Below are 23,027 nucleotides of genomic sequence, written 5' to 3'. Positions count from 1 at the left end.
TTAGATCACTGCAGTGCTTACCTTCTGCCCGTGGTGTGGCCTTGTAGGCACAATATGAACTTGTCTTCACTGTTCCTTTCCCTACGATTGTGAATGTGTAATACTGGACAAGAAGGAAGGCTGTTATATGGGAAAGGAGATCTGGGTGGTGTGATGTGTTGTCACTCTTCGTAGAAGTATGGTCTGGCACCTTTTAAATGTAAAGAACAGGATGATTAGCGCAAGGAAGCATATAAGTCAGTGTACCCTCCTCCTTCCTCTATAGCCCACCCTTGGCCCCCTATAACTACCTGAAAAAGGAGAGTGCAGCGTAGAAAGTGAGTGCTGTAAGGATCCGAAGAGTCTGGACAAAGGTTTTTTTAGTTAGGCAGAACCTAGACCCATAAACATATAAAAGGAACAGGATTCTTGTCAAGCATGAGCAACCCTTGGTCCAGTTTATGTTTAGATACTCAGTTGAAAATCAGTGAGTGATTGTGGATGAACAGTGGTGTCTCTTCCTAATTGAAAAGAAAACGAGCGCTCCATGCACTCCAACCAGGAAGGCCAAGTTTAACCGTGGCATGTTTGCACATGCTTGCGGACCTCCACAAATAATAATACGCTCGTCGTGTAAGACAGCACTGTAACCAGGGGCGTAACACAGGCCCCCGCCCCCGCATCCCCCGCAGTGCGGGGGGGCCGAGCTGCAGGTGGCCCCCTCAGCACTGTACTCACGCCGGAGAGCTCCGGATTAAATCTGGAGCGGGAGCCCCTCTGAGTACCTTGCAGGGGGGGGCCCTTCAACTTTCGTTACGCCACTGCCTTTATCCAGTTTAAGACAGTCAGCTAACACTGTTCAATTGAAAGAAGTCTCCTTCTGGCTCCAAATCTTAAGCCACAATAAAAGCAGTTGTAATTTGATCAGATCATTAATATAACATAATCCCTCTTCAGAGTGGCATAAATGATTAGAGATAGTTATTGGGACGGCCAGCAATCTTCTTATAAAGCCATCCCAGACTCTCTGAATGTATGGATATTCCCTGATACCTCACAAACCAGCCCCAAAAGTAGCAATAGAAAGTGCAGTGCAAATTAGCGCTCGACTACTCGTGGAAAATCAATGTTGTGACTAAGCAGATATTTATTGAGGCCATTGATATATAAAGAGCAAAGAAAAGGAGCCAAGACACAGCCCTGGTGTACACCTCTTGCTAAGCTAAACACTTGTGTTGTCTTCCCACCTAGCCCTTAACTAACACTGGCAGTTACCTCAGAGTGGAGTTCTCTCAAAATATTAACAATGTTGGACTCAACCCCTAGTTTGGTCATGATACTCCAAAGTTTCGATCTATTAAAAAACAAACATTGGTCTGAGGTCCATGAAGACTAGATATAACTTCCCTTTCTTAGCCACTGTGTATTTGTTTATCAAGAGGTAAAGACTGAGACACTGCTCAATTGTCCCAAGGCCAGCACGTAAGGAAAATTAAAATTTGGAAAGAATGTTTTTATCATGGGTCCGGGTTTGAAAACGCTCTAATAAAATCCTGCCCATTATTTTTGCTGTAGAATTGATTAATTGTATTGGGAGGTAATATTGGGGACTTCCTTTGCATCCCTTCTTGAAGATGGGCACAATAATCACATGTGACTATTTTTTCTGGACAAGATCAAGGCATTGTTAATCTTTTTCACTATCACCTTTCACACTCACAAACCCAAAACTCGCTTCGCTGTAATCAGGCGTTGAAGCACACCAGGGAGGCACTCGGCCTGTCTGGCGGGAACCCAATGATGAAGCATGTCACCAACCAGGTTGGTGAGTGAGGGTTCTTCTAAAAAACAAGAGTGACTCCTCTTGCCACCGGTAATATGTTCATCTCAACCTGAACCTTGTCAGACAAGGAGATATGGATGACAATTGCTAACCATTTATCATCAGTATGCACAGTTTCTGTGACTGTGTATTCTTCCATACATTTCCTAAGATCATGGGAAAACAATATTAAATCAATTAAGCTGAGGCATCCCTTCCCAATATAAGTGGGGCTTAATATTGGATCCACAGTCAAGGAATCAATCAGGATATTCTAAAGCCCAACTATTTCCCCGATAGAGTACTCAGGCGCTTGCAGAACCAGGAGGCTTATTCGAACACCCAGGTCTTAAAGGCCATTCGGAATTCCGAAAGTGAGGTGATGGTCCCGAGTTGCATGGGGGATTGTTCAGGTCTTTGCTGCGATTTGGGAGAAGGAGCGTCCTCCACTTTTGCTTCATAGATGCGGAGAATATGGGCACGTGAGAGGGAGGCAGAGCGTAGTTTTGACGGTTGGTGGAAATTCAGGCAGTGGTTAATGCAGACGGGTCCTTGGTTTTGTAGAACCTTGTGTGTGTGAGTCAGCAGCTTAAACTGGCATCTCTTCTGCATGGAGAGTCAGTGGAGTTGCCTGAGGTGGGATTTGATGTTGGTTTGTCGGGTAGGCTGAGGATGAATTTGGCTGCGGCATTCTGTATGGTCTGAAGTCTCTGTAGGAGTTGTGCAGCGATTTTTAGGTAGAGGGTGTTGCCGCAGTCTAGTAAACTGGTGATGAGGGCCTGTGTCACATTGTGTTTAATGTGTAGAGGTAGAAACTTGAAGAGGAAGCAGGCAGAGGAGACGTAGTTGATCTGTGATTTCATAAAGAGCTTGTTTTCAATGATGATTCCGAGGTTTTTGCATGGTCAGAGGCAGTGGGAGCGGGTCATATACCTGATGGCCACCAGGAGTCATTTCATGTGTTGCTGCTGTTGCCGAAGACCAGTATTTCCATCTTGTCTGTTTTCAGCTACAGGCAGTTGTTGCTCTTCAACCAGTCAGTGACTCTTGTCATGCATCTGTGGAAGTTGGTTGTGGTGGGTTCATTGGTGAGTGAGAGGATGAGTTGAGTGTCCTCTGCATAGGAAATTATGTTGAGACCGTGTGATCTGACGATGTTGGCCAGCTGGATCTTATATGTACTTAAGAGTGTGGGGCTGAGAGATGAGCTCTGGGGGACACTGCAGGTGATCTCTTTGGGTACAGAAGTGAAAGGTGGATCCTCTGGGCTCTTCCGGTGAGGAGGGAGGTGATCCATTTGAGCGCATCCCCTTGGATGCCGATGTGGTGGAGTCTTTTGATCAGAGTGTGGTGGGATATAGTGTCGAAGGTTGCCAAGAGGTCGAGGAAGACCAGAGCTGCTGTTTCTCCTCAGTCGAGGAGGGTTCGGATGATGTTGGTGGCCGCAATAAGGGCACTATCCGTGCTGTGATTGCTGCAGAAGCCAGATTGGGAGGCAGTGAGTAGCTGGTTCTGCTCCAGGTATCTTAAGAGTTGCTTGTTGATGATCTTTTCCAGTACCTTTGCTGGGGATGGGAGCAGGGGAATTGGCCAGTAGTTCTTGAGTTCTCTGGGGCCATCGGAGGGTATTTTTAGTAGTGGTCTGACTTCGGCATGTTTCCAGGCATCAGGAAATGTTGCGCTGTTGATAAAGGTGTTCAGCAGATGGTGAGTTCCTGGCTGATCCTTTGGGGTCTGATTTTGAAGATGTGGTGCGAGCGTGGTTCTGTGGCATCTCCTGAGTGGATGGACTTCACAGTTGAGGTGGTGTCCTAGGTGGAGAGGAGGCTCCAGGTGGTCAGTTTGTGGTTTGTGTCAGTTCAGTGGTGGCGTTTCTGTCGAGGAAGTCCATAAGTGTGGGTTGGGGTTCAAGGTTTCTGTATATGGTTGGGATCTTGTCATGAAAGAAGTCAGCGAGGTTGTCTAACAGCTCCTGTGAGTGTGTTATTGTTGTTTTTGCTTGTAGCCGGTTGGAGAATTCCTTAACGATGTAGAAAGGTTCCTTGGTGTTTTGGTGCTGATTTCAATGTGTGTGACTAGGACTGTCTTCTTTGTTGCTCTCAGCAGGCACTGGTAGAGGTTGAGGGAGGTCTTGAAGACTGCCCTGTTGGAGGTGTCATTGCTGGTGTGCCATCTCCCCTCCAGCTAATTGCTGTCTCGTTTTGCTGTTCTGAGTTCTTGGGTGTACCAGCTGGCCTTTTTGGACGGTTTTATAAGGATATTACTCTTGATGGGGAAGAGGCTGTTGGCGCAATTGGTGATCCATCTGTTGAAGTTCTTCGCTCCCTTTTCGAGGTTGGTAGCAGGGTTGGAGTTGTTGAGGGCGTCCTTCCAGCTGTTCTTGGAGATTTTATTCCCCCTCCCGTGTGGGGTACTGGTCATCTTGGGGGTGGCAGTGCAGGCCTGGAGATGCTGAAGTGGACAATGGAGTGATCAGTCCATGTGAGTTCTGTCACGCGGCTGTATTTGACCCAGTTGCTGGAGGTGTAAATGTGGTCCAGCATGTGTTCTGTAGTGTGTGTAGGGTCTTAGACAATTTGGGTCCATCCGAGGCTGCTCATACTGTCAAGGAGGTGTGTGGTGTTGTCGTTTTTGGTGGCCGAAGGAGATGTAGTCCTTGGAGTCTAAGGCTAGGGGCTCAATGAAGTCTGCGATGGTGTTGCAGAAGCTGGAGCGTGGGCCTTGGGATCAGTATGCAGGGTGCCGATGATGGTTGTCTTGTCGTCTGTGTGGAGCTTTAAGTTGATGTTCCATGGGGGTGGTGATGTTGTCGGTGGGGGTGACACACTGTATGATCTCTTTGTGTATGATGACTGTTCCCCCTTCCGGCTTGTTTGTGCAATCCTGGTGAGTGATGTTATAGCCATTGGGGATCTCTGTGGCAATGTCTGGGGCAGATGTGGGTTGAGCCAGGCCTCGATGAAGAAAAATAATGTCGGGTGCGAGGGTGGCGATGAGTTTCCATCGTTTGGTGGAATGCTTGCATAGTGACTGTGTGTTGAGAAGGGTGCATGCAAGTTGGTGTTTTTGTTCAGGTGGTGTCTGTGGTGTGTTCAGGGTGGGGGCTGGGCAGTGGGCTGGTGTGTGTGCTGTACCAGGTGTAGTATAATAAGAGCTACAGGAGTAACCCATACACCTTATGGGGTCAGGGTATATATTGTAACAAGGAACAATGTCCCAAAGGGATTCACTTAACTGAAAAAAGACATGAAGTACAGTGAAACCAAATCACAATTAAACATATAGCCATGAAATTAGAAGTCAAGAAGTAGTAGTTCAATCTGTATATATTAATGCATCGGAGGCTGCATCAGTATACATCAAATGAAGTGCAAAGTGAGCACAAAGTGCTCGTGATATATAGAAAATGGCACATGGTGAAGTGCAAAAACAAAAATAAAGCTAGGTGTCCAGGTGCCTACTGATGCGGTCGATCTACAGCCTGCATTAAGTAGGTCCTGGGGTGGATGGGAATGTGTTGACAGGAAGAACAGTAAGTCGCAAAACACCTGGGCAGCAGCAGTGTCACTGGATCAGTCTTGAACAAGCAGGAACTGGAGGCCACAGGCAAATGGCAGGCTCGGTAACTAGATGCAGTCTAGTTATTATAATTAGTAATACATTGAGTTCTTTTATTTTTTTATACAAATTTTATTGCGTTTTCAGCGTACCAGATGGGTGTAACCCAACAGGAAAAGTACAAAGAAATTGCATAAGATAGAATCTCGCAACTCAAGGGGGCAGGGGACTGTTTTTGTTTATGGGACTAGTTACTACTCTCAGATCGCAGATGTTCGCAGAGCAACAACCACATCTGTTGCGATAATTACCAGATTGAAACAATGTGTGTATCAGTACTGATTAAATGCCAATAAAATATGGTTAAAAAAAATGATAGAATCTCCAGGTACATCGTAAAAACCCTGAAGAGTCTGCGGAACAACAGACCAACAAAACAAGAAGCCCCCCAAGACACACCAAACATACTTAAAAAACATTACAGGTACATGATTTATAAATTTCCTGCCACGTATCATCAAACGACAGTGCACTAAACAGGTGAATTGCTCACAAGCAATTGTTCAATGGGATCAGGAGTGGCGACTTGCGACAATAGGGACAAATCTATACCTCTGTAAGCCGCCCACCAAGACCAGATCTTCTTGTGTTTCTGTGGGCACCCTCTCGCCTGGAAAACCACAATTTCAGCAGACATGCATCTATCTAACGCCTTTTTCCAATTGGTGATGCTGGGTGGGGATGGGTCCTTCCAGTGCTGCGCTGTCTCCCGTAGCTAACGTAAGGCCCAAGAATAAAAGGTGTCTCTTGTAACGGTTCCCCCCAGTGTCAATTGTGCTATGTAGAAGTGCTAATCTAGGGTCTAATGGAATATCCCATGCCAGGACGCTGCCCAAACAAGACGACACACTGGACCAGAACGACTGAATTGCTGTGCAGCTGTGTGTAAAAACTTCCCACCATCATCGCGGCAGCGGAGACACATAGGAGACTAGAGTGCACCCATTTTCCATAGCCTATGACGAGTGTAATATACCCTGTGGAAGTATTTAAACTGGATTAGTCTGTATCTGGTGGACACAGCTGCATACCGAGGGCTAGCCAAGGCCTTGGCCCAATCATTATCCGTGAGGGCCGGCAGGTCTGCAGCCCACGCCTCTCTGGTTTTATGGATAGTGGTCCTGGTGTGTGTATTGAGTGTCTGGTAGATTTGCCTAATTTTGTGATCCCCAATGTCTCCCATCACCAGACGGCCCTCCAGCGGGTGGAACTCTGGCAGGGACTCCAGCTGCCGAATCTGTGGAGCTAAGGCATGTCGAACGCTGCAGATAGCGTTGGAACTGTGATTTGTGTAGGTCATATTCCGATTGTAGCCTTTGAAAGGATTTAAGAGTGGTCCCCTGAATAATGTCTCCAATGAGGTCCCATTTGCGGAACCCACAAAGTGCCGAAACTGGCCGTAAATAGGTACCCTGCCAAACAGTAGTGGAGCCTGTCAGCCTACTCCACCAACCCATGGACCGGACCGCCCGCCTCCATGTCTGTATGACAGTCTGGCATGCCGGTGGAAGCGTGTCCAATGATTCATTAATGTATAGGAAATGGAACAGGGGGGTCCCTGCCATGGTGATCCGCTCAACGGCGTATGTCGGTTCTGTCTGGGGCCCATACCACCATTCATTGATCACTAGGAGGTGCCAGGCGGAGTATTACGCGTGAACATCTGCTGCCGCAATAACCCCGCAATACGTGGATTGTGTACACGTGAAAAGCGCCACTTGGATCGTGCCCCCTTGCCAGAGGAATCTATTCCAAAGTGCATTACCCTGAGTGAACCACGACGGAGGGATGGAGTATGGATAATTCTGGAGCCGATAGAGTAGGCGTGGTAAGGACACCATCTTGAAAATCGCTGACCTTCCGTACAGGGATAGGGGTAGTTGGGACCAGATCGTCGTCTCATTTCGAACAGCCAGGAGCAGAGGAGCAATATTGTGCATCCAGGAGACCTTGGGACACTGCGAAATATAAACCCCCAGGTATTTGAAGCCAGTTTCGGCAATGATCAGCTCCGAAGCCCAGACCTGTCTCTGCTGGTCCCTGTGAACATGAAAAAGTGTAGATTTGGACGGGTTGGCCTAGAGACCCGTGGTCTCGCCAAAGATGCGAAGGATTTGGAGGGCACGGGGCCCTGAGAACCATGGGTCTGACATAAAGAAAAGGGAATCATCCGCATAGAGCACAATTCTATCAGAATGTTCCTGTGACCAGTCCATCCCCCTGATCAGGGGGTCCTTGCGCACCCACGCCGCCAAGGGCTCAATCGCTAAGGTGAATAGAAGCGGGGGCAGGGGACATCCCTGTTGCGTGCCCCTGCGGATGGGAAAGGGGGCTGAGCAACATCCTGCCGTCCGAACTGAGGCGGTGAGGTCAGTGTACAGCAGCCGTACATAAGCTATGAACCGTGGACCCAGATTTGCGGCCTCTAGAAGCTTAAAGAGGTAGGTCCAACTCAAGGAGTCGAACGCCTTGTCTATATCGGCCAATAAAAAAGCCGCCGGGCGACCCAGGCCCGAAGCACCTGCGATGGAGTTGTGGGCTATCCTAATATTGTGTCTGGTGGAGCGCTGTGGCATAAAGCCTGACTGGTCTGGGAGTACGAGATCTTAGATATAGGAACAAAGGCGGTCAGCCAGGACTTTCAGCAGGGAGATAGGGCTGTAAGAGGCTGGATCTTCAGGGTGTCAGCCGGGTTTAAGAAAAACTACAATTTCAGCGTGCCTCCAGTCCATCGGCAGGACACGTTTTTCCAAGACTCCATGCAATGCCTCGAGTAAGTGAGAACCCAAATTCGCCATAGGGGGGACTTTAAAAGACGCTGGGGAAGCCATTCGGGCCTGGAGCCCTACCTGGGTGGATGTTAGCCAATGCCGCCTGTAGGTCTCCGTCGTGATGGGGCTATCCAGCAAATCAAGCGCTTGGTCTGACAATCGGCGGGGGAGGGGATGTCCGAGAGGGTAATAAATTGAGGTCTTCTTCAAATGGACTATGACAAAAATGTGTTTTAAGATCTCGTTCTGAGCCCATGAACCCACAAGACCCTGTACCGGCGATTGGCAGTACAATAATTGAAGTCTTCCATCCATAGGAGAGAACAATTCCCATCAAGGCTGTTTAAACACCGTTCAAGACACTCATGTTGGGTATTAGCTAAAGCAATATTTTTGGATTAAAGATATTATTATAAAAATGTATTAATAACAATTTATATGCACAGCAGTTGATCAAAATTAATTGATAGTGAGGGGAATCAAGATTAGACTAACTACCTGCCCGGGAAATGTGAAAGAAACTTATGTAATCAAACCTCCTTTTGTCATTCCCCAGATGCCCAGTACAGCAGGCGTAATAAGTAATAAAGCCATCTATATATTCACTGGCTAGTAACTAAGTTTCTTTCAGGCACAATACTTCATAACTCTTAATGACATTCCACCAATTTGCATTAGACAATTTAGCATCCCGGCTTGCAATATTCCAGGAAGAAAACCTATAGGCTTTGCTTGTGCGATTAATTGAGCAATTACTGGTATGGATCTCAACAACAGCACTGGCAAAAAATGGAGCCAAAATGTATGAAACAGCTGGAGAAAGATCAAGATGGCACCCCCTGTCAGATTCACCCTAAGAGCTGGAGAGGGTAACCCCATCTTGCTGTCAGTCCAGATGATCAAGTTGCGAAAGAGGTGGAAAACACTGGGGTTGGGTGAACTGCTGGTCTGTTAAAATAACCTAAAGGAAACACCTCAGTCCTGCTGTAAACACTCAATGGATGTGTAAGCCTTTCCAGAATATTGCGTACAACAAGCTTATTCCTAAAATGTATAACAATACACTCATTGTTGTTAGGTTTAGGCCAATTTACCACCCGAAATACTCTACGCACCAAATGTATCTGTTCATGCATCTGCCCAAAACCACCTCACTGCCATTAATCTAATGTACCACCTTGTTAACTAGCTGTTCATTATTCTCTACTAAGTCCAACCTCAGGGAAATAAGCTGTTTAAGGACTATTGTATAAGGTGTAGCCTTTGGAGGCAGCTGCACAATAGGTAAAGGATCCGTTGTGATTTGCCTTTGATTTTCCATGAGCACATGTACAGAGTGGCCGCCAGCACCACATTTGCTGACACAGGTGGTCCAGTGTGGCCACGAGAGGATGAGGCATGTTCTCGGGATAGAAAAAAGATTGGAATCCTGCTATAGGCTGTGTCGGCTGGTGGATACCCATATTCATCACATTGCCTCCCGATCCCGTCGGGGTTGATTGTAGCTACCCAGGAAAACATATATGAAGATCAAAGAACAAAGAAAAGATAAAAGGAAAATATCAAAGGGGTGGCCTAGCCCAGCCTCCTCCAGCAACTGATGGGTTCAGACAGACTGTCTCTTGGCCTGGCCCAGTGGCGTAGATAGGGGGGAGGCGATAGGAGCAGACCGCCCCAGGCAGCATGAGTTTTGGGGGCGGCAGCTGGCTCCCCTGCCCCCACTCTTACCTGCAGCTGACGTGGCCACAAGAGTCGGCAGCCTCCCACGAACCTCCCGCTCTTACCTGCGGCAGTCACAGCCGCATGAATTTCCAGCACCCACCCCCTCTTCGATCAGGCCTCCACGGGCGACAAACTCAGAGGCTGCCACCGGCGGCCTAAGGCCTAGCTACGCCACTGACCTGGCCTTTGCAAAAGCATGCACCCAGGCGCATACCACGCATGTATCGTGCCATTGGATGCCCGTGTTCACTTTATGGGCCAGGTGGTGATGAAACCACAGCTCCTGTGGGGCAAGGCAGGCTAATTCACGTAGTCCCTGATGGTCCGTGGAGCAGACCTCAATAAAAGTATCCTGCGCCGCTGTTGCAGGGATTCTGCTCTGGAACAGAACGATGCTCGGCACTCTCCTCGCTCTACTCTCCCTTGTCCCTTCTCTACTTGCGATATTTCCCCTTTCCAATGATTCCCCCTATTTAGCTTTGCTCGGGTACTTTACATCTCCCCCTCAGCACTATCACCGTTCTCACTATTATCACTGTCACTATTCCTAATATTTTTATACCACTGTCATTTTCATTGTTATAGTTACTATTGCCATTGTCGGGCACTATTTCCTATTTTCTTTTCCCCGTCCCCCCCTCCACTTCTCCCATAACTCCCCCCCCGGCACACCCACACCCACGCTTACACTCATACCTGCACAAACATTACCCCGCTGACTCATGACCACAGGGCTTGAGTGACGAACTGTCAAACTCCAAAGGCCTTGTTTTTTGTCCTAGCCCCTTTGCCAGATCCTGCCAACGCATCCCCCTCCACGCCCTCCCTGCATTGATCTTTTGGTTCGTCCCTCAAGAGGAAATGAGGTAACAACCAGGTGCTGCATACTAGTTTCCAAACATCTTGAGGGGTCAAGGGGGGGCGGAGGGCGGGTTGAGGTAGGGCGGTATATCCCATACAACCCGGTAGGGGAAGAGGCACGAAGGCAGAACTGTGGAGGCATGTACATACACACCCCTCCAGGTTCCCCCACCTATCTTCCCTGTCTCTCGTTCTCACCCCCGCTTATGGATTGCAGTGGACGGTTGTCCAATGTAGGGTTACTTGGTCAGGAACTTATGGAAACACATCACACGTTCGTATCGTCTGTATATGTGTAGCCCAGAAAGAGGTATGTACAAGCAGATCTGACCATGGCGGTGCCCTTCCAGGGCCTCTGGAGTCCACACCTGGGACAGGGTTTCCCATGATGCACTCTGATGGATTCTGATGTATAAATACATAAACTCTGATTCTGTGAGGCTCAGTGTGGTCTCTGCAGGAGCTTCCAAGGTTCTAGTTATTTGTCAACTTTGCCCCAGCAGAGTAAACAATTGTTGCAACACTCGTGTCTCCTGAGGCGGAAGCCGGGAGCTAGGCTAGCGCAATTTTAACCTTGATTGTTACTTCATCCTGTGATTTTAAAAATATTCTTGAAACTCGCTCACCTTTCTCCACGACATCTGTAACTCCCGCGCAGCGGATTTTATCGCTGACACGGGCAAAACAAAGCAGTGTTAGGCTTTTCCTCGCCGTCCTCGGCACCAAGCAGGGACACGCCCCCTTTGACGAGGCCACGCCCACCAGAGCACACTATTTAGGCGCCGCTGAATGCAAGCGACCCTAGCAACACTCGTGTCTCCTGAGGCGGAAGCCGGGAGCTAGGCTAGCGCAATTTTAACCTTGATTGTTACTTCATCCTGTGATTTTAAAAATATTCTTGAAACTCGCTCACCTTTCTCCACGACATCTGTAACTCCCGCGCAGCGGATTTTATCGCTGACACGGGCAAAACAAAGCAGTGTTGGGCTTTTCCTCGCCGTCCTCGGCACCAAGCAGGGACACGCCCCCTTTGACGAGGCCACGCCCACCAGAGCACACTATTTAGGCGCCGCTGAATGCAAGCGACCCTAGCAACACTCGTGTCTCCTGAGGCGGAAGCCGGGAGCTAGGCTAGCGCAATTTTAACCTTGATTGTTACTTCATCCTGTGATTTTAAAAATATTCTTGAAACTCGCTCACCTTTCTCCACGACATCTGTAACTCCCGCGCAGCGGATTTTATCGCTGACACGGGCAAAACAAAGCAGTGTTAGGCTTTTCCTTGCCGTCCTCGGCACCAAGCAGGGACACGCCCCCTTTGACGAGGCCACGTCCTCTTCAGACGTCACTTTCCCCTTATAAGTATGTGCCACTTCCGGACGCGCAGCGGACGGGCGCAGCGGGCGTGCCGTCAGCGCGCCAAAGGCGCGCCAAAGGCAAGCCCGTCTGGGCCCGTCCGGGCCCAGACGGCCTTAGGCCTAGACACTATGCCCGACTCTCAAAGGCGCATAACCTACACCCAAGATACGCTTCGAGCTTGGAACACGAATAAACATCCCCAGTGTAAGTACATCCTTAACCCCTTCAGTGCCCGCCCCTTTCCCCGCCCTGTGCCGCGCCTTTCATTAGCGGGCGGGGTCTATGACGAGCTGGACTCGTCATGGGCACAGCGCAACCGCGGCCCATGACGAGTCCAGCTCGTCATGGGCACTGAAGGGGTTAAGGAAGACACCGCTTTCACGGGCTGCACCCTCTGCAATCCGACAGAGGAAACGGAACACGGCCAAGCACTTCGACTCGGCCTTCTGAACTGCAGGTCTCTTGTAAGACATGCTCATGAGATAAATATCTTCGTCCAGAATTCTATGCTGGACATATTGTTTCTGACAGAGACATGGATGACACCAAACAGTGACTTTGACATGGTTAATGCAGTCCCACCAGGTTATCAAATTTGCTCTTTGAATAGACCAGTCGGCAGAGGCGGCGGGTTAGCAATACTTCACAAAGATTACTTCACTTGCAGAATCGACAGTGGAACTGTCAAAGACTGTGAAAACTGCAACTTCATTTTCCAGATCTCGCCAACAATCTCACTGTCGGGACTACTAGTGTACCGACCGCCAGGCTCACTAGGGGAATTCTCCGGTACTTTGATGGATCACATCACACTAAAAACAATTACTGCCTCCAATTTTCTCCTCCTAGGAGATCTGAATCTGCATTTTTTGGACTCTGCGGATAACACCGCAGCTAACCTACTAGCAGATCTTGCATCAGTTGACCTACAACTTCTGAACTCAAAAGCTACCCATGAGAAAGGCCAGCTTTTGGACCCGATCTTTACAAATATTAGGAACCTCAAAACCCAAGATCCCACCCCCCTCCCATGGACAGACCACTTACTGGTCCCCATGTATTGGCACCTCCAAACTACCCCGGCTCTAACACAGAAAACCAGGACACTCGGGAGACGGTGGCACAAGCTGATACCAGAGGAATGGGAAGCTAAGTTAAGAGAATCCACCACACCTCTCTCCTCGGATCCCAACACGGCAGATAGAGAATTTAACGGTTGGCTCACCCACTCCCTAGACAGCCTTGTCCCACTAACCAGCACCCTTAAACATATCAAAAGGATCAACCCAGCTCCATGGTACACACCTTCCCTGAACGCATTAAGGAAGGAGTGCAAAAGAACTGAACGCACTTGGAGGAAAAATAAGTCTGTGAAGGAAAAAGATGCCTTTCAGTTGTCCATGAAAGCGTACAAACTAGCACTTCGTAATGCCAAAAGTGCCTTTTACGAGGAAAATCTAAAGAATTCCTCCTGCTCAGCCAAGGAGACCTTCCTTATCCTTAAAGAGCTCCTCCATGTTCCTGACCCCCCACAAAAACCTATGGACCCCAAAGCAGCGGAAAAAAAATGTGTCAATCTAGCTACCTTTTTTGACGAAAAAATTAAAAAAATCCTTGCCTCCCTTCCCGCTGCTAAACCAGACACCACTGGAAAAATTAAGGACCTACCTCCCTTACAGAGGAATTCCTCTGCGAAACCCGATACACCCCAGCTGGCGTTACTCGGCCCGGTCACCATGGAGGAAGTTGCAGCAACATTTGCTTCAATCAAGAGTGGCGCCCCCAGTGACCCAGTACCCATAAGATTTCTCAAAGATATAACTCAAACCGTAGTGCCCCCGCTGACCGCCCTAATCAACACCTCTTTAGTCCAAGGTGAAGTCCCTTCGAGTTGGAAGGAGGCGGTCGTGAAAGGGCTTCTTAAGAAACCATCACTAGACCCTGAGGATCTATCAAATTACAGACCAATCTCTCTCCTCCCTTGGATTGGTAAGGTCGCAGAGAAACTCGTAAATAAAAATCTGTCTCAATTCCTGGAAACCAACCATCTCCTCAAGAACTCACAGACGGGTTTTCGACCAGGTCAGGGCACTGACACCGCTCTCCTCGCAGCAGTGGAGAAGACCAGAGAAATTCTCGATACAGGAGGATCAGTGGCAGTGGTCCTCCTGGATTTGAGCGCGGCATTCGACACTGTCAGCCACCAGGTCTTAACCCAACGCCTAGAAAACATCGGAGTGAAAGATACAGCGCTGAAATGGCTCTCGTCCTTTCTCTACCAACGCTCTTTCCAAGTCTGGGAATGTGAAGGCCGTTCCCCCGCCATCCCCCTCCGGTGTGGTGTGCCACAGGGCTCATCACTAAGCCCCACGTTATTTAACGTGTACATGGCCCCACTGGAGGAGTTGGTCTCCCCATTTGGAGTCACCATCGTCAGTTATGCTGACGACACTCAGCTGGTGGTAACTCTCTCTCACCCCAAGCTAGAGCCTTCCAATCTCCATGACTGCCTCTCCAATATACATCAATGGATGAGCGACTCAGCACTGAAATTAAATGGGTCAAAAACGGAGATCCTTCTCCTAGGTCAAAAAACACTGATTCTACCCCCAAACATCTGGCCCGTCTGTATGTGTGAACCCCCTGCCCCTAAGACGGAAGTTAAGAGTTTGGGAGTATGGTTAGAGAAAGACCTCACCTTCAGAATGCAGGCAAGGAAAACGGCCGGCATCTGTTACGGCCTATTAAGATCATGTAGAAAGGTGCTCTCCCTACTCCCTTTACAGTCCCGACTACTGCTGATCCATGGCCTAGTTGTGTCCAGGCTGGACTACAGCAACGCCATTTATTTAGGAGCCCCGGAAACCACTCTCCAAATACTACAGAAAACCCAGAATGCCGCTGCCCGGCTGCTCACGCATACCCCAGCCAGAACATCAGCCAAACCCGCACTGAAAAAACTGCACTGGCTTCCGATCAGGGAAAGAGTGAGATTCAAGGCCCTATGCCTGGCTCACAAAGTGCTTCACAACGCGGGCCCACAAATTCTTAACAACTGGATCACACCCTACAGACTGACAAGAGCGCTTCGATCGGACCATGAAAATCTTATTGTGGTTCCCAGGGTAAAAATGGCCCGCGCAGGAGGCCGCCGCTTCTCAGTCCACACAGCGCAACAATGGAACGCGCTCCCCTTGAAACTTAGATCAGAACCTAACCTCCTGCGCTTCAGGAAATCTCTTAAAACCTTTCTTTTCCCTTAAACTACGTTCACCCCCGTACCTTCATCTATCAGGACCACGAGGTTTAGCGCTGGGATACTTTTGGGTGACTACGCGCTCTATAAAAACCTAAAATAAAATAAAATAATAAAATACAATCCTACTTTATTCTCTATGTTAAATTGTTTAAACATGCAATAAAGAAATACAACACAAAAAAGAACTATGCTCGGGACCATCAAACATCAGCATGTAGGGACTGAGTCTCCATACCATCTCAGTATTTATGAGCCCAGGTTCAACGAGCTCCAGTGCTTCATTTGCCCTCCTAACCTTTCCAGAGAAACAAGTGAATTGCCACCCAGAACACAACACTCTCGGCCCTCTCAGGAATTGCGGTAACAGGATACACCCTTTCACTCTCTCACTCCTACTTGCCCACAAGAAGATAAACAAGAGACACAAAGGAAGTTTATAATATTTATCAGTATTTGTGCTACAAATAAAAAACAAATGCATACCAAAAATATTTTTAGCATGGTTACGAAACCATATACCATAAAATGCCCCTGTCATGTTATAAGACAGACCAGCTTAAGCCCCCCCTTACACCTGAAGCTGAATGATTATAAATGAAAGATCTCTGAGATTAGTGGCAGACCCCGTACCTTAGTATACATAGATGGAAATTCTACATCTCAGCTGACGCGGTTATATGACAAGACATGTTTGCTCACAAACAGCAGTTGCATTCTTATGCTATGTCTAGGTACTAGCGCCTGACCAGAGAGAATAACCAGGAGCATTGTTGTTTGACCTAGTCTAAGGTGTTCAGACTAAATCCCAGGAAAAGAACAGAACATAGAAACATATGCAGGTTCTGTGCGAAAATACAATCTGGCACAAAAGCAAGCGTGTTTATTGTAGTAACGTGTGCAAAAGAAACGCGGCGCATCAAACAGCACACAGGAACTTCACAGCACAAAGTAATGACAACCATTATTCGAAGGAGAGGGTGATGAGTGAGGCAGTACATGATGATTACAACAACACACTATACATTAGAGACCAGGGAGTGATGGTATACGTGCTGTTCCTGAGACGTCAGACGTGAGGGCAAAGAGAAGCTGGGTATCTCAATACATTCAAGCAGGATTTAAGGTGCTATAGGGCTGATGTGAAGGTGCTCTGGGAGGAGACAGATTTTAGGTTAAGGTAGTAGGTGGTTCAAAGTTGAGGCGCTAGGAGCACGAGACCTGAAGCTTGACGATGGGCAAGTAGATGCAGGGGAGGAGAGACTACAGTAAATGGGCGCTCAGTTGTAAAATCAGAAGAGGTCCCAAACAGAAGTGAACCCAACAAAGAGGAACTTATAAAGGGGCAGGTGCGACTCTGTGAGAAAGCCAGTTGGATGCCAGTATGGCAAAATGGAGGCTGACTTTGAAACATTGAACAGGGAGCGAGTGGAAAAACTGAATACTTTTTTTCAAGTGGATTGAGCGAGTAGCGTCGTGGTAGAGGAAGGGGTGCTGCTAAGCCATAATGCATTTATTGGGTTGTTCTTAGGGTGAGACGTGGTGGTGGTTTTATAGATAATCATCATCTAGCAGGCAAAAGTGTGAGGCCACCTGGTGGACAGACTCGTTTCGCAAAGAAAGGAAACCCCACGTTTTTCCAGTTAAAAGGGGTGGAAGTAGAGATGGTGGGGATGGGGGGTTAAGAGGCGGGAGGTGGGGCCATGCTTAATTTGAGCCGGTGATTTCCGGTGCTCGCAGCAGCACTGAATTGTCAACACTGGCACTTATGATTTCTGCCACATGGTGGCGCTGTCTAAATTAGAGAGGAGCACAACAACAGTTGTTTTTCAATCCAATATACACTAAAAATTACTAATAACTGTCAGCAAGTTCATTCTGATAGCTTTCGAGGCCTGAAACAGTCTAAATTGTCAAACTTGTAAGAGTGTGATACATAGCAGTTGTGTTGGTATTGTCATTGGCAGCGCTGGCTGGGGCAATGGGCGGTGCAAGCTGCAGTGGTCTCCTGAGGAGGGTCCTGTCAGTTGAGTTTTTTATTTATTTTTTATTTTTACAAATTAAGCACTTGATGGGAGATGAAAGTTATGGATGCAGCTCATGATAGCCGGGATGTAACTGGACTCCGTCTCAGCAGAAATAAGCATTATTAGGCAGACTTGGGCTGTTGAGTGATAACAATCAGCAGACAGTAACACCGGCTAGGTTGGAGCTTTTGAGAAGCAAGAACGGAAAGAGGGCTTGTCAGAAGAAGTGGTTAGGAGCAACCAACCCTGCATGATATGTTCAGGGCACCTGTGGCATCGAAGAAACATTGCATACTATGCTTCTATCATTTGTTATGCGTTCATTTTGACAACTTCTTGAAGTGACCGAAAGGAGACGGGGAGAGCTTTCTAAAACATCGTAAATAAGTAATGTATATATATATACATAGCTAAAGTCGTGAGTTTCCGTTCCCTGAACCCTTAGGGATTTATTCAAAATATACGTGTTAGAACGTGTTTGTTTCAGACATGGAACGTTGTAAAATAACAATATTAAATAACATGACAGCCAAATTAGTAAAAATAATATTATTGTTACCAGTACTAGGATTACAACAGTATTTGATGTTCCTTTGAACACATATGCACCAAGTTATGCATATTCAGTTTTTCAAGCAGTTTTTCGAGCATGCTGTTACACTGCTCTATCTTTTCCCTCCTTCACGGGTCCAATAATCAAAAGTGTGTACAGAGCCCACTCGGAGCCTGAATAACTTTAGGGTGCCTCTGCCTTTCTGATATCTTCAACATATTCAAATGAACGCACACAAACAACCCGCGTCCTGAAATACAAAACTCAAGCTAACAAATGAGTAGAGGAAAGATGGAAAAATGGCAGGCAAGGGAAGCATGCAGAAAAAGTACATCACTAGTTGATTTCTCATCCAATTATATTAATTCTTTAGGCGTGGAGTAATATAAGCTATTAGTAAAATAATGGGGGTCCATGAAAAAAAGAGGAAGGGGATTGCACCCCACGTAATGCAGCTACAACACCGCGCACACGCTCTGGAAGGATGCACTTACACCCTCCATACTTGTTCCAGGTGGTACTTACCCATCTGGTGGCAGCAGGCGCAGGGTAGCCCTTCCTCGGCCCTCCTCTGGAGAGCAGGCATCCCCCGTCCAAACCCCTCGGGCGTCGGTGCGGTAAAGAGAAGATACGACACTACTATCAGCAGTACAATGTCAGGCTGAGATGAGGGCACGCGAGCTCTGAGCCGCACTGAAGGCGCGCGCTCCTGTGAGACCGTTAGCCATGCGTGGGGAACAGGCTGTGCGTATTGTTGTGAAGAGATGATAAACAACGGCGGCGCGGGGAGACCCGGCAGTCCAGAGGCGGGGTTACGCGAGACTTCTCTCAGGAGCGGCAAGGGCTGGCTGCGCCGGGTGCCTCTTGCTGCTGCCTCCCGGAGCCAGCCTGAAAACATCCCTGCGACAACGACAGAACATTTTTTTAAATTAATGTGAAGTTATCCAAAGCACCGCTCCGAGGTAGCGTGGGACTTTTTAAATAGTGTTGCCTAAGACTCCCCAAGGTTCAAGGTGTGTTACTCCATTTTCTATGCTACTGAGATGAAAGAAACTCCCAGAAATGCCTGCTGTTGGTTTTGTGTACTTGTAGATGGCAAGCACGCCAGAGAGTGTCTTGGCAGGAGATGCAGTGAGTCAACGGGGCTCCCTGGTTGCAAGTTTAACCCGAAGGTTTGAAACGCCTGGAAATTCATAGCAATGCATCTAATATCCCCGGATACAGATACCAATTGGACCAATACGCTATGAAACAGCGATCGATCTACATGTAAAACAAATTGACTAAATCACCTTTAAGTGGTCGTGGGTGTACTTTTTTCAAGATATTACATTCATCATGCTTACTTTCAACGAAAATGTGAGCCTGTCTCTCTAAATTAAGTATACAATGGAGCTATTAATTCAGTCAGTCATCTCATTCTATTACCAAGGGGTCCTATTTTCTGCAAATGTGAATATTCGTACATGAAACCATAATGTATTTCGAGGAATATAACATCAAAAGAACTCTCTCAAAACAACACTGCTAGTCTCTCACTCCACTCTAAGCCACGCCACTCTACTCTATGCCACGCTACCCCACTCCACTCAACTCTTCACCACTTTTTTTCTACACCACTCTACTTTATGCCACGCATCTCTACACAATTCCATTCCACTCTACGCCACTTTACTCTGTGCCACTCTAATCGATGCCACTCCATACCACTCCACTCCACACATTGCCACTCTACAGCACTCTACTGTAAACAACTCTACCCTATGCCACGGCACTCTACACCACTCCATTTTATGCTAAGCAACTCTACACCACTCCAGTCTATGCCAATCCACTCTACTCCATCCCACTCTACACAATTCTACTCTACTCCACTCCACGTCACTCCACTCTATGCCAGTCTAATCCATGCCACACTACTCTACACCATGCTATGCCACTGTACTCCATGCCACGGCACGCCACTCCAGTCTTCACTACTCTGCCACTTCACTCTATGCCACTCTACTCAGTGCCACTCTACGCCGTGCCACTCAGCTCTACTCCACTTCATGCACTCCACTCTACTGCATGGCACTCTACTCCACTTCAACCTATGCCTCTCTATTCTATGCCACTATACGCCACTCCACTTCACACAATGGCACTCTACGGCATTCTATGCCACTCCACTCTGTGCCACCCTACTCTATGCTACTCTACTCTATGGTACGCCACTCTATGCCACTCCACACAATGCCTCTCTACGGCACTCTATGCCAATCCATGCTACTCTATTCCGCAGGGCTCTCCTCTATGCCATTCTACTCTATGCCACTCCCCTCCACTCAAAGCCACTTCACACTATGCCATTTCACTTTAATCTACGCCACTCCACTCTTCGCCACTCCAGTCTACTCAACGCCACTCTACTTCACTCCAACCCACACTATGTCACTCAACACCACTCCATACCACATTATTCCACTCTACTCTATACCACTCTCATTTATGCCACCCCATGCCACCAGACTCTACTCTATGCACTGTAACCTACGCCACTCCACTCTAGGCCACTCTACTCCACACCACTCTTCTACACCCCACCTCACTCTATGTCACTCTACTAGTCATCACGCCCCTCTATGCCATTCCACTTCACACTGCTCCACTCTATGTCACTCCATAGTATGCCACTCTACACCACTTTGCTCTACGCCACACCACCTTACTCCGTTCTACACCACTCCACCCTATGCTACGCCACTCCACGTCACTCCATGTCACTCTACTGCATGCCACCCCACTCTATTCCATTCTACTTTGCGTCACTCTCCTCTATGCCAATCTAATCTATGCCACTCGACTGTGTGCCACCCTGCTCTATGCCGCTTTATAGCACTTCACTCTACCCCACTCCATTCTACGCCACCCCACACAATGACACTCTAAAACAATCTGTGCCACTCCACTCAATGCCACTCTACTCATGCCACTCTACACCACTCTACTCTATGCTACTCCATGCCTCTCCCGTCCACTATGCGCTATTGTACTTTATGTCCCTCTACTCTGTCACTCCACTCTACACCACTCTACTCTATGCCACGAGTGGTGGACGGCACAGGTAAGAGCAGTGGGGCAGGGGTGAGTGGGGGTCGGGGAAGTCAACAGACGGTGGGATAGGTAACATTGAATAAAAAATAAAAAAACACTTACCTTGTGCTCGCCACATCGCCTTGAGTGGTTTTATTCATTTTTTATTTAATGTTACTCATCCCGTCGTCTGTCGACTTCCCTGACCCCCACCCCACCCTGCCTCACCAATCTTACCTATGCCAGCCACCACTGTATGCCACTCCAGTCTATGCCACTCTACTCCACTCTATGCCACTCCACTCTATGCCACACCTTCTGTGCCACTCACCCTATGTCACTCCACTCTATGCCACTCTACTCTATGCCACTCCACCAGAGGTGCAACTAGAGACAAATTTCGGGGTGGGGGGGGCTAATTCTTCCAGCAATAGGCAGAGTGGATGATGCAGTGGCTCCAAGATGGGGTGAAAACACAACAAAGCCTCGTTAGCAAGTAAATGGTCTTTTAAAGACCTGTGAAGTACTAGGGTGCGGCTGCAATAAGATGGTCGCCAGCCCGGGAAGCTGTCTCAGCCCCGGCTGACACACACAACGGGGGGGGGCTGAAGCCCTTTGAGCCCAATGGGTGTTGCGCGCCTGCACTCCACGCTACTCCACTCTCCTCTACGCCACTCTACTCTACGCCACAACACTAACTTTTAGCCATGCTAAACAGCAGCCATGCTTCTGTACACTGGGTGAGCTCCTTGCACATGCATTACAGATGCTGTTGGAATGAATGTAATTCGGTCTGTGACTTGCCACATTTATCTGTCTCATTTGTCTTTATTCTTTGTGGATCTGCAAGCACAATTGTGATATTGGGATCCAACTACTTGTATTCAGAGAAATCCCCCTGAATTGCTCTTCAATTGCTGTCACTGTGCAATCCTTTGTAGAGCTTCTGCCATGACTGCCTGTATCCAGGACATTCCATGGCCCTTTCATCTGCTGCTTCTCTTGGGATCCTATAAAGCACCGCTCAATGTAAATTGCATGCGTTCTGTCTCTCACACCTCTTCCTGTTATTATGCACCTAAGCACAGCAACCTAAGATAGGATAAGAGCACCAGACGGGAACTCACGCACAACACCAAAATGCTCCCCATATACAACACACTGGAATTTGACCTTTGTCCAACTAACCACACTCAGACTGGATATGTTTGGAAACGACATACAGAAAGAAAGTGCAGGACATTAAACAATGATGGGAAAAGGCAGCAAATGTTGGACGGACTGGAACGAGTACATAGCCCACCTTTAGCACTGTCAAGATGTTCAGTCTAGGGAATGAGAGAGCAGACCTCCTTGTGCTCCTGCCACCAACAATCCGCTTGGCATGTTGAAGACTGCCTGAAGCCTGCCATGCTGGAAATTATCAATGTTGTGACAGATGAGGACAGACTACCATCAGCTCTTACTCTTAAATTACTCCCCGGGGGCATCCCTTGCTGTACAGGCGAGGCCTGAGTACCTGGTCCTGATGGAACCCTCGGCTCCTCATCTACCTGTCATCTTAGCGAGACAGTCTGTCCGGGTGTGAGGGGGAATCTCCCCCATATCACCAATTCAAGTTTCATTAAATCCCTGTATGCTACCAGAATCTATTGTTTACATTGTGGTCCCTGTTTGGAAATCTATATGATGTAAATCCAGGGCTTGTTGGATATCCCCCAGAAGCAACCACAATTTAGCCTACATTGGGCCCACCCAAACACAGCCAGATAAAATGTCTCGGAGCACGGCGTGTCCTTTAAAGTTTACCCATGTGCTGCAAAATGACCTTCATCCTTTCAAAGAGAGCTTAAAATGGGATTGTTTGAGTAGATTTCTTCAGCTACCTTAGCAACTCTCACACAACAAATGGTCCCCCCTTTCTGATAGTGCTGCTGGCTGTCCAGGATTGTTTGAACTGTCTCTCACACTGCGTCTGCCCTTTA

The 23,027-nt window shown here is 48.0% G+C and overlaps 1 protein-coding gene across 1 annotated transcript in view; it reads right to left on the bottom strand.

Annotated features, from left to right (window-relative positions):
• DCLK3 (doublecortin like kinase 3) overlaps positions 1 to 18,687 on the bottom strand; it is a 339,069-nt gene extending 320,382 nt beyond the window's left edge. Inside the window, exon 1 of the mRNA XM_085607560.1 lies at positions 18,493 to 18,687. Coding sequence (XP_085463686.1) covers positions 18,493 to 18,553 — 61 coding nt within the window. The 5' untranslated portion in view covers positions 18,554 to 18,687. The remainder of the gene's footprint in view (positions 1 to 18,492) is intronic.
• Between the last annotated feature and the right edge of the window lie 4,340 nt (positions 18,688 to 23,027).

Source organism: Triturus cristatus, chromosome 5_2, assembly GCF_964204655.1.
Source record: "Triturus cristatus chromosome 5_2, aTriCri1.1, whole genome shotgun sequence".
NCBI lineage: Eukaryota > Metazoa > Chordata > Amphibia > Caudata > Salamandridae > Triturus > Triturus cristatus.
This window is presented reverse-complemented; position numbering and strand designations above follow the sequence as displayed.